We start from the raw sequence: 12,562 nt of genomic DNA on the forward strand, positions 1-12,562 counted from the left end.
GCTCTCCTTTTCTGCCCCAGGGCACACTGAAGTTCTGGTTGAATAGAAATTCTTAAGGCCTGGCAGGTTATGACTAATATCCCTAGTTTCCTTGACTCTTGAATTTTGCATCATCTATTGGATGTTTTTGCAAGTATTTCCATGAGCAAATAAATCTGTCCCCACTAGCAACTTATCATCTTAACTGAGAGATCCTCACGGAATTCTTTGCAAATGAACAACATCCTAATGACCATGCTTATTTTAGGGATGAAAAAACTGAAGCCCAGAATGATTAGGCAACTTTCCCAGACACAGAACGAGTGATGGCAAAGCGGGAATGAGAACTCATCCTTACCTGGTTGGTTACCCATGATGCTTGGCCAAGTAAAATACCTCTTTCCTAGGCTGCTCCCAGAGGTAAATGTCATCCTCAAAGCCACAAGGAAAGACTTGGCTTGGTTTTTTTTTTTAGCCTCTTTGATTTCTCTTGACCCTGGAAGGTAGAACACAAAGCCTTAATTGAGACCTTCTCAAATTAGCTTGGATGACAAATGCCTTTTTGAAGCATATTTGACAACCTACTAATTTTTTCAACCCTCGTTCTTTTGTTCCCACGACAGACCTGCTATGCTTCAGGCATGGGGCAAATGTACCCCTGGAGGGAAACTTTTTGAATAACCTGTATTTGCCCGAGATCACTGAAGTTACTTAAAAACCAAAAATATACATACCGGCACATCATGCCATCCTAAATTTACCTGGCGTATTTTATTGGTAGCAACTCCTGGGTTCTTTCTCAAAATCTGTGATTCATGTGTCATGCAGGGGGTGGGGGTGGGGGTGGGGGCTGGTATCTCTTCGCAACACAGAAGTTTTGCCTTTGTGGAAGGAGGGCGCTTCCTGGCATGTGGGAGGCGAGGCCTTTGGGGCAGACTGCATTTATACTCACGTCCAAGGTCCCTTCATGCATGCATAGGAATTGAGAAAATAGGACCTGCGTCCTTACTAGCGCCAATTATGGTAAATACCCATCATTCAGATTTTAGGACTGCAGTTCCACCCCGCTCCCGAATTGGTGTGTAAAAGGCAGGCTCTCGCTGCAGTCAAGCAAGAATGGACTAATTGGAGGCTGCTGTCTTTCCACTTCCCACATAAAATTATTTGAAGAGACAGAACAGAACTTTAAGCAGGAGACACCAAGAAAAGTTATCATTTGGATGTCGGCTGTTGTGATGTTAAGGGTGTGTGCTTCAAGGGCCTTTTCTTTCCCTCCCTCCCAGACCTACTTCAATGACAACATCCTCACCCTGATACGGACCCTGGTGACCGGAGGAGCCACGCCTGAGCTTGAGGCTCTGATCGCCGAGGAGAACGCACTTCGAGGGGGCTACAGCACCCCCCAGACACTGGCCAATCGGGACCGCTGCCGCGTGGCCCAGTTAGCTCTGCTGGATGGACCCTTCGCGGACCTGGGGGTGAGTTCATCATCCCACCTGGGGGTGAGCTCAAGCCTTACCTGTTTGGGTAAGGTCAGATAGGAACAAGCTAGGCGTCTGTGTTTTCTACCCTGGGCAGGAAATAATAAGAGGTGATGTTTGCGGTTTGTTTACTGGATATCAGTCGCTGTGTTCATACATTGTGCTTCACCTTAATCCCCATGGCAAACCTCTGGTGTGTGTTCTGTTAGCAGGTGCTCTAAGGAAACCCAGAAAGACTGATACTAGCTGGAATTTGTACCCAGACATCAGGCTTAGTCCCTCCTGGGTGCTCTCCTCAGGTGTCTGTTAATATGAGATGGGAGTTGGCAGGTGATTCCAAGCTGGGGAACTTTTTAGACACACTGAGCCCCTGTCCCAGCTCTGGGTCTGAGTATGATCCAGGCCCTGGTATGTTTCACACAGCACCACAGGGAGTCACGTGCATCAAGAATCAATTTTCCTACAAACCAGACTTACCGTCGGTCCATCAGAGCCCCTCAGTCCCAGCTCAGGTCTTGTACTTTGTGCGGCTGCTCCCAGTCACGGTCCCCACACCCTCCCCATGACCAGTATCTCCCTTTGGGTTCCATGCACTGGCCTGGTCCAGCCACTTCGGCGAAAGGATGTGGTTGTGGCCCAAATCCCCAGCCCCACCCATTTAAGAGGTGGAGCCATTAGTCTTTAAATCCGGTAAACCTGTTGCCCAAAGAAGCATGTCCCAGACAGTGCAGATTGTGGGAAAGGGCCCAAAGGAAGGGTCACTTTCTCCACTTCCTCTGAACACTAGATGACTTTCATCCCCTTTCTCTTGTTATGATCAGGGACCTGGGTTGGGCTAAGCTTTTGTGAAAGCTTGGCTAGTGGCTCTTTTATCCATCACTTAATTAACTGATCCACTTCAAAAGGTATAAGGGCTCTGAGTAATGGTAAGGTTTGGCTCCATTTGTGTCCTCTAATATAATGCCCTTAAAGAAATGCCTGGTAAAGGAAGGGAAAATAGAATCACTTTCTTCCCGGGATGGTCATCCTTTGGTGTCCTTCCTATAACGTCTCCATGGAGCCACCTGCCTGCACGCAGCCAGTGCGTGGATTTGGATTGCTTTCACAGTCCACACCAGGACTCAGACCCTTGGAAGGTGATTGTGAAATGATCAGAGCTGTGAATCCCAGTTAGTCAGCCCACAGACCCCCAGCTCTTTGGGAAACACATTCTCTTCCACCCTTGCCATCTCTGAAGTCTGTAAATTGTGCTTTTCACACAGTCCTTACCTGACAGAGTCTGTCACCATAGTACCTGGTGAGGTCTTTTCTCCTTGTGGTCATTTTAATTATCGCTTGGGCAGTTTTGACAACACGGTCAGGCCACAGTGGCTGTGGCTGAGGTATGTCCGGACGTAAATCACCCTTTTGCAGAGCTGGTTTCTTCTCCTCGGCTGAGCCTGCAGCTAAGACCTTCATGCTTTACATCCTCAAGGAAACCTATTATTGTCTAATCCCTAAAACTGAGTATACTGGGTAAAGGCTTGTTAACCAGGTTGCCTTCTTTAGCCACAGCCCTGGGCACAGACCCTTCCACACAGGAGGTGGGCAAAGCAAGCTTTTGTGAACACCAACCCTCCACTTTAGTTTCAGGCAAATAAAAATATTTGTTCTTTGTCTCCCAGGATGGTGGTTGTTATGGTGATCTGTTCTGCAAAGCTCTGAAAACCTATAACATGCTTTGTTTTGGAATTTACCGGCTGAGAGATGCCCATCTGAGCACCCCCAGTCAGTGCACAAAGAGGTGAGTACCTGCCCCCTGTGCCCTCTCACACCCAATGTGGAGCTAGCAGTGCCTTTTTATGTCCCTTAGAATAAGGGCACCATCTATATACATCCTCTCAACACCCAAATTATTTTGCCTGCATTAAATCTTGCATAGGTTATGGGCAGCTCTTCTCTTTCATTCCTAAGAGCAGATGTAAAAGCATCATTGAGGAATTCACATATTGTAGAATAGTTCCATCAACCAACAAGAGTCAGAATTGAAGCATCGCCACAGCGACCACCTGTTGATACCTAACAGAGACATTTCACCTTGCCTGTGTTTAAGATCAGTGATTCCTTTGCCGCATCTTAGAAGCCTACAATTTCATTTACTATTTTTAAGAACATTATATATTTTTACCTCAGGCCGAAAGATAAGTTTGGATGTGCTAGTTATTTTTTCTCTAATGTGCATTAAATTCACAGCCGATAAAAATTAAAAGTACATCCTCGCATTACCATAATCAGTGAGCTTGTATAATACACCCCAGTAAGCAATGCTGTAGATGAACGTTTCTCCATCTTGCTTGCATATTAGAAGCACCTGGGGGGATTTTCTTAAAAGTACTGATTGAAATGGTCTAGAATGTGTGTGGGTGTGGGTGTGTATAATTTTTGCAATACCCAGGGACCACATATAGTCAGAGTCGAGAATAATTGCTGGAGATCAGTGGATTCTCACAAATTAGTGAGCATGAGACTCACCTGCAGCTTATTAAACCCCAGATCACAGAATCCTCATCCCCAGAGTTTCTGATGCAGCTCTGGGTTGGGGGCCCAAGATTGTGCACATTTAACAAGTTCCCAGGTGCTACTGATATCTCTGATCTGAGGAACGGAATTTGAGACCCAGTGCTGTCGATGAAAGTGATTTTTTTTAAGTAATGTCTGGTATTAAACTGAGAAAGCCTGGTCAAATTGAGAATAAAGCAGATCTGAGAAGTAGGCAGAGAAGGGTTTTGAATTCTTCCATCCCGTGAGACTCCACTAAAGTTAATTCTTGAAAGGTGAAGTGAGGAAGGTCACACGAGATCCTGGGTCGTGGAAAACAAACGTCCTGAACCATGGGCCTGGGAGTCTAAGAAAATTCTAGGATGAAAGGTGTAGGCTACTCAGGGTTAGACCTGACTGTGACATTGTATTACGAGGTACACACAGACCATCAGCAGTGTGATTTGGCTCTTTCAGTTCAGTGCAAACCCACGACCGGCTCCTCTGCTGAAACTTGGAGGATACCTTTTCTCTTGGACCAGATGCCCGTGTGAAGCTCAGGCAGTTCCTTCTGGCTTAGCGCGAGTTAAGTTCTCCACCCATTTCTCCTCCTCCGGTAACTTCTCCGCTTCCCCCACCTAGGTACGTCATCACCAACCCCCCGTACGAGTTTGAGCTCGTGCCCACGGACCTGGTCTTCTGCTTAATGCAGTTCGACCACAACGCCGGCCAGTCCCGCGCCAGCCTCTCCCATTCCTCCCACTCATCCCAGTCATCCAGCAAGAAGAGCTCGTCCGTCCACTCCATCCCGTCCACGGCAAACCGACAGAACCGCCCCAAGTCCAGGGAGTCTCGGGACAAACAGAAGTACGTGCAGGAGGAACGGCTGTGATATGTTGTAGCCACTGCCACCATGTGTGAAACTGTATCTGCCACTCATCTCCCCAGTTGGTGTTTCCAATGGTAGCTTTCCCTGTTCCCCCTGCCCCCCCGTAGTATTCTTCCCCACCCCCCCTTTTTTACACATATTTTGCATATGTATGATAGTGTGCATGTGGTTGTCATTTTTATTTCACCACCATAAAACCCTTGAACACAGCAGCAAGTAAGCAGACGGACCAAAAGTTATTGATGATTCTAGGGGGAAAATAGCCCTATAGGCATGCTCTAGACATCAACAGCTCACTGCAGGAAGGAGTTCACACATTAGCAAGGAACACTTAAGAGCAGTGTCAGTTACATAAAGCAAGTTTATTTAATGGAGAAGAAAAGTTTGTTCTGACTCATCAGGGTGCTTGGGGTTGTGATTTTTTCTTTTTTCCCCCTTTCCTTTTGTTATTGTTGTTTTTATACACACAAGAAGGTAGCATGTGTTTATTCAAAACAAGCAAACAAAAAGCAAAACATTGTTTCCACTCTCTGGGCTGAAGTCTCACCAAGCGTTTGAAAGGCTTTCACCGTTTGTTTAGGTGATTACTAAGTCCCCGCTTGTTTCAGTTTTTCCCCAAGGCCTTTAGTCCCAAAGCTGTCTTTCCCTCCTTTGAGAGTTCATATGAATATTCTTACCTTAATAGAGAGAAAAGAATAGTATTCCATTCATGGATGTATCACATTTTACTTAAATAACCACAAAGAGGTTTGATTGCATATTATTATTCCGTCTCCTGATGCTGCCATATGAATAGCTATTTTTTTCTTTCACTTTTGACATTTGGGATGAAAAGCCATATGTATCATAAATATCAGATTCAAGTCACTAAAAACTGCCTTCCTGGGACTTTTTACATCCTTTAAAAGGTGAATTACTTACCTTATGTACAGAATAAATGATGCTCAGGAAAGAGCAAGTATTTTTCCATACATTCTCGGGGGACCTTTTTTTAGTCCCCTTTGTTTGATTTGCTAGGGCCCCAGTGCCTGTTAAGAGCAAGACCTGGGGCAGTGGTAGAGCAAGAGGAAGATAAACCCAGCAGCAGATCATGTTTTTCTAGGAACCAAGATGTTAAATAAATCAGAGCATAGAAAGATCGAGCCTCAGTTTGGCTCCGCAAGGACAAAAGCCAGCTCACCATGTTCAGCTGTTGCCACAGCTGCCCTGAGCTGGCTGTCTCAGCACAGAAAGCTGGTAGGAGAAATTCCTCATCACCAATTTCTTTAACGTGGCCAACTCACAAAATAGAGAACTGTTCCTTACGATTGCGATGGGGGACAAGAAGAAGGCAACAGTGAGCCAAACACATTTTGGTCCTTTTTTTTTTTCCTTTTCTTTCTTTAAGTTGTCAGATGCTTTATGCATGCAAATCATGCTCAAGATAGTACTGTAGTTCTTAAAAATCGGCCAACTCCACCACAACTAAGTTCTACCACGTCTATGGATGGGCTAGCCCTAGGGTGGTGTGTATATATATATATATATATATACACACACATATATATATATATGGCATGTTCATGTTTAAAAAAATTCTACTGAGCAGAACAGGGGGTATAAGAGAGGCAAAAGGTGTCACAGTGGTACCATCTCTAAAAAGGTGTTTTTATGGTGAATGTTTTGGGTTTAGATTTTGGACCCCCTATTTCCCCAAGCATGGTAGTAGTTTTGGAGATTTGCTTGCTGTGTGAATTGACAAGCACTTTTACTGACAAAATGGTGAGGCTCAACCAGAACCTCCACCCCCTACACCAAAGACAGGGGCAGTGCAGCCTTTAAGCCAGCAGTGGGGCGGGGAGTCATTGTCTACATGTCTATTAAAAAGCCTTCTGCGTGGAAGATTATTTTTCAAATATTTTTGTCCCAATGTATATATTGATTTTATATATTCTTGTAACTATCTCTTTATATTTAGCTATATATAACTATATGTATGTATATAGTTATATATATATATATATCCCCTAGTTTTGGATCACAAAGACCTCTTCATGCATCCTTTGCAAAGGAGGCTATAAAGTTACGCCCTCAGAACATTTATAACTATAAGAATGTGCCAGTTAAAGTGCTCGACAGAAAATATGACAGTTTAAAAGCATTGTAAAACTCACATAGCTTACTTCTCTCTCTAAAGTGCCACAAGGATGAATAGAATGGGCCAAGGTATGACAATTAATGGTTCTGCATGACCTAGCCACTGCTGGGGGTTTTTCTCTATAACGTTGTCCTTGTGAAAACTTTTGTGAAATTAAAAAAAAAAAAAAAAAGGAGTTACAAATTTTATTCTGTTATTGGTTTGTTTATTTTCATTTTATATTGTTCTGTTTGTGGTTTTATTTCTTTAGTTTTGCTTTTCTTCCCCCCCCCCCCTTTGCCCCCTTCCTTTCCCCTTCTTCTCTTCCTTCCTCTACTTTCTAAATTGCTCAGCGCCATGAGGCTGTGCCGCTGCTATTGCTAGATCCCTTAGAGTTTGTTTTGGTGTTCTTGGGTTTGGGGCTGGGTAATTTGGGGGGAACTTCTCTCCATCTGGCTTGCCTTTAAATCTGCACGTGACCTCCCTGCCCACTCTTGGTACCTTGCTCCAAGTCCAAACGTGTTCTCTCACCAACAAACCCAGCTTCCTTCACTACCCGCCACCGCCACTGCCATTGCCACCGCCATTGCCACTTCCCCAGCCCAGTCCCTCCATTGGTCTGTCCACGCCTCTGTGTTTATTTTGGCCAGACCTACTAAATTAAGTGACGACACCTGTTGATAAACTTTTCTGGAAAACATTTGCAGCTATTCCATTTGGCAAGCCTGCACCTCGATTAATATTTTATCCTCCTTTTGATTGAAACCAGGCAAAAGCCTGGTTTAATGGCAAAAGCACCCATCTCCCTTATGTTTCATCAGGGTGACCCAAAGTTAAAATCGTTCAGCTATAGTATCAATGGAATAGCCCAAGCCCAGTTACTTGATGATTCCATTTGTGTCTTACCGAGACCTTTCCCACCACCCGCCTTTCAGACAGTTATGAAATCCCAACCAGAGATTGGGCAGATAGAAGTAAATCCAAAAATGCATTTTATGAACAATTTGTTAGCAATGTTGATGAGATGGCATTGTAATGGAAAGGGAACAGACTACAACAAGAGAAGGCATTTGGGGATTTTCCCTGCATTTTAGTTGGGATTGAGCCCCATTGGTAGATAATTGAGAGTTGACTTGTCCTGGAGTAATGCTGTATTATATAAGGGAAACAGTAACATTATTACGCCTGTTTTCTTAGCCAAAATAGCACATTATACTTTGCTCAGAAGAGCAAATCAGTTCCTCCCTTGTTTTCCATTGACCCCATACTGCCCGTTCCTCTTTCAGGTGCTCATGTGCTCGCTTAGGGAGAAGGCATAAGAGGTTCTCATGATCGCTCTCTCTCTCCCCCCATCCCACCTTCAATAAAATCAAGTGGTCAAGGGCAGAAAGTGAAAGCTATTTTGAAAAAAATTGTATGTGTATTAAAAAAACAACAACAACAGCTAGAGACTCAATCGTGCACCTTTCTGGAAGAGAAACAGTTTGTAAGCCATTTGGTCCAATTTGCTTTAAGCTTTGAGAGGGGTAAAGTTGAAGTAAATTGGTAGTGCACGAGGCACAGTGAGACCTTCTGAGCTTCACCCTTCAGATGACCATGAAGTCATCGACACCCTAAGGTCCGACCCATCCATGGTCCTTCCCAAAGTCAGTTCAGGTGATTAAAGAGAAAGCTGGACCCTTCTACAGGGAGTTCAGCACTTTTCTCACAATTGAGAGATGTTTCAAATTCTGTTCTGGATATTAAAGATTATGAACCAGAACCTTCAATGTTGACATAAATTTACATGAAACTTTTTTATATCATTAGTCATTTTATAAATTATCCTCATCTCCCCTTTAGTTAGAAAAAAAAAAAAAAAGGATGCTCTTAGGTGCTTCCTAGCACTGCTGAGCTGTGCACACAACTTCTGAGAAAACAGCACAGCCAAGTAAGCTTGGTGAGCAGAGACTGGCTGAGCCTCTTGCCAGGGTTGTCAAGATCCCAGATGACCAGAAGAGCCTTTTCACCAGCTCTTCTTTGGTGTAGGAAAAGCCTAAAGATGCCTGCATCCCAAAAGAAACAAATCTTTCTTTGAAACATAGCAAGAGGCCACTTGGAGGAAAACTAGAGTATAAAAACTTCGGGACCTGTGGAATTCAAGACAGGGTATGATCCAGTGTCTCAGTGTGCTTCATTCAGTCCGTCCCTGCTCAGTCATAATGTGATAAAGCAGCCGTGGGCATCTATCACTCAGCTGGGTGACCGTCTCCCATACAAAGGAAAGGATGCAGGTTCTTTGCATGGGAGATGAGAAATTTACCTACTGCCAGCAAAAAAGGAAAGAGTGAAGATTCTGCCCTCTAGGTGTGGACTGGGCTGAGGGCCATAGAGGAAGGTCAGGAAGGGGCAGTTTGCTTTGCCCAGTGAACGCCACCTGAGACTTTAGGTTAAAAGAGACAGTGTTGTGGTAGAAAGTTGCCAGGAATGAGACAGTTTTCATAAAACGTGAACTGCTTTGTTTCTGGTCCAAATGGTTTTCAGCTCTATCAAATAGCCACAGAGAGGAGAGGGGTCAGCAGGCATGGGTGGGGCCAGGTGAGGCATCAGTAAGAGCACAAGACCAACCAGATAAATGAGAACCATGAAACCCCACAGCAGCAGCTTCACAGGGTTGAGCTCCTCAGCCCTTCTGTTCTCCATGATTCTTTCTATCCAAATGCAATCTTTTCCTTCCATGTCTTTTCTGTAGAAACCTCAGCTTGTGGTACAGCAAGAAGAGGGCCAATTATGCCAGATGCCTTGCTGTCTCATCATCACCCCCTTTCTGCATTCTTCTCTGGGGAGTTGTTATGTGAAAAGGCTAAAGCGCTCAGCTGACAACCCACAGAGCCAGCAAAGAGGCTCAGTTTTCACACCGCAGCCTGTACCTCTCTCCTTGTGCTGGCTTCCGGCACTCAATCAACCCACATCCTTCCACCCACCCAGAAAACTGGGGCCCTTCCCTGCCACAGCCTACTCAGCAGATCCCTGCTGACCCACAGCTGCATGCCTGGAGAGAATCCTGACTTTTGTTCTGAGCCCCACAGTCCCAGTGATGAAGCTAGCTATGGAAGACGCTGGTGACTCTCCAGTAGGACAGGTGCCTGTCCAGAGAAAGCCAATATCTCAGAGACACAAGGGCACCATGCAAGAGCAAAAGCCCTAACCTCTCCAAAAGTAACACCAGGCTGCCCATTCATCTCCTTCAGCCCCCAAACGAAGACTCCCCAACCAAATCCTCCTCTGTCATCTCTACTGCCACAATCCACATTCTCCAGGCCAGCACATAATGTATACACCCCAGTTACCCCCTGCTGAAGGGCATCATTTGAAATCACACCTGAAAGCCACCACCATCCTTACCTAGCCCTTTAGTATGAGAAAGTACTCACATTATGGCTAATGTCATACCAACAGGTAACACCTTGCCACCTTCTATGCAGCAGGCATCATCTAAGCAGTTTACAAATAGTTACAGGAAATCCTCACAAAAACCTCAGAGATATATGCTGCTTATCTCCAAGTGAAAGACCAAGAATCTGAGCCAAAGATTGACTCAAAGCCAGCATGGCATAAGTCTAGGAATTTAGCCGCTATATGTCAAATCAGCTAACATTAACAACAGTATCAATAATGTTAACATCTCATATATACTTACCACGTATATGGACCTGTGGTAGACGTTTCATATGCATTAGCTCATTTTATCAGAAACAATATGAGGAAGGTCCTAAGGCCCTACTGTACAGAGGAGCAACTGATGTTAAGAAATTAAGTAATTACATGCTGACAGCCATGCAATTCGTACATAAGAAGGCCAGGTCAGCTTGACCTTAAATGATTACCCCAGACCATCTCCTTGGCCTACACCTCATTGTTGGCCCATGGTAGAGAGCTCAGACCATGGATGCTCTACTAGCATCTCTTGGCTCTACTAGCCTACTTGCCACAGGCTGTGAAATGACCCTCCTTTCCTCACTGGAGTGTGGTAGAAAATTCTGGAAGATCATGCATTATACTCACAGTGATGTATATTCATGCATCGCATCCTTAAGAAGCTTATTAACAAATGGAGTTAATTTCCTCTGACAGTGAGGAGGCACTCACAACCAAATCGATAGTTTCTCTGACGATGTTAGGAACGAACGTCAAGTCCATGGAAATCTTTCTGGCATGGGGCACAAGAGCAGGAGAGGAGCTGAACTCAGGGATTTGGTTTTATCTTCCATCGCTTCAGCTATAATGTGAATTCCTTCTCTGAGTCCTCTTCCTCATAGCCTATTTTGTAGTCACTCATTGTCCATTTCGTCTTTGGAAGGCAAGACTCAATAAGCCAAGTTGCCGTTGCCACCTTTAAAGTGCTTCCTGCTGAAGCTGAGCGATTGGGATCATAAAAGCATGTGTTCCTCGGAAGCTCTTTGGGAGAATCCCTTCATAAAAATACTTTTGCCACCAGACACATTAGCAAAATGCTCAGAGTGATATTTCCATTTATTCAGCATCCCATCTAACCAAATCTTCAACAGCACATGCATTTATATCTTGTGAGGCGCCAGAATTAAGCTGGTGCCGGGCACAGTGAATACCCCAGCTCCTCGGTAGGGTGTGTTTAACACGCCACCATTTACTTGTGTTGAAGCCGCATGGCTCAAACACAGGGCCACTCGGCTGAGATTTTTCATGGCAAGAAATTCAAAAGGGGAGAGAGAAGCTGAAAGGGGGAAATAATGTTCCTTTTCTTACAGACAGCAGAAGGAAACTGATATTCTCGGTGCTGTGAAAGGTCAAAATGCCAACTTTGAATTGAACTGGAAAGACTAAATTCTGAACAATTATTCTCCACAGCAGTTGTAAAAATTTCCGCAAATTGCAGCTGTCTAAGGTCTTTCACCCAAAAGACCAACTTATTTCCATCAGCCGAGTTCACTCTCCCTTCCGACCTAGCACTAAATCCCTTTGCAAAATCCATTCACAGAGCAGCACAAGCAAAACCAAGGACAGCTCAAGCAAACAGAATACAAATACCAGGCTCAACTCCTCTAAAAATCATCTTTACACATAAACCATCTGAAAAAGTCATAGTTTGAAATTGTTTCAGCAGTCTGGCAATGCTTTTAAAACATGATAACCATCACACTTTACTCTTCTCTGAAAGGTTAGTTTAATCGTAGATCACAAAAAATTGGTTTCCACAAATGCATAATGGTTCATCTATGTCACACTTGAACTAAATGGTTTTTTAAATGGAGCTGAAATTATTTTGATGTGTACACAGTCCTAGATTTCTATACAACCTTTTTTAACCGTCCCATCAGGAATCTTGCCTCTAAAGCCTCATTAATAATTCAGATGTGCTGATGACTTTAAAAGATCTATGGAATTGAAGCTTAGGAAAGGAAAAAAAAAAACCCACTGCTTGACAAAAAGATAAATGAATGTAGAAAGAAGCTGTAGGACTCTGGCAAGCTGTAGATCATCTCAGAACAGATTGTAACTTTATCATTCTGTCAGGGGGAATAATTTAAAGCACTTAATCAGTTAGCTTCACTGTGAGGCTGT

General features: G+C 44.2%; 1 protein-coding gene and 1 long non-coding RNA gene across 10 annotated transcripts in view; one reads left to right on the forward strand and one right to left on the reverse strand.

The window, feature by feature from the left end:
* The window catches only part of KCNMA1 (potassium calcium-activated channel subfamily M alpha 1), a 767,272-nt gene that overhangs the window by 752,831 nt on the left and 1,879 nt on the right, over positions 1 to 12,562 (forward strand). For 5 of the 8 annotated variants that reach the window (XM_077124802.1, XM_077124800.1, XM_077124803.1 and 2 more), the window contains 3 exons: positions 1,263 to 1,457; positions 3,125 to 3,243; positions 4,620 to 4,844. In XM_077124802.1, the coding sequence (XP_076980917.1) occupies positions 1,263 to 1,457; positions 3,125 to 3,243; positions 4,620 to 4,844 (539 nt within the window). Of the gene's footprint in view, positions 1 to 1,262; positions 1,458 to 3,124; positions 3,244 to 4,619; positions 7,178 to 12,562 lie in introns of those variants that run through there. The other 3 variants (XM_077124796.1, XM_077124797.1, XM_077124801.1) reach the window with 2 other exon arrangements.
* The window catches only part of LOC143653658 (uncharacterized), an 81,991-nt gene that overhangs the window by 19,679 nt on the left and 49,750 nt on the right, over positions 1 to 12,562 (reverse strand). For both annotated transcript variants that reach the window (XR_013161452.1, XR_013161453.1), the window contains exon 2: positions 338 to 475. This is a non-coding gene — a long non-coding RNA (uncharacterized LOC143653658). The remainder of the gene's footprint in view (positions 1 to 337; positions 476 to 12,562) is intronic.

The sequence above is a fragment of the Tamandua tetradactyla genome, chromosome 13, assembly GCF_023851605.1.
Source record: "Tamandua tetradactyla isolate mTamTet1 chromosome 13, mTamTet1.pri, whole genome shotgun sequence".
Taxonomy (NCBI): Eukaryota; Metazoa; Chordata; class Mammalia; order Pilosa; family Myrmecophagidae; genus Tamandua; species Tamandua tetradactyla.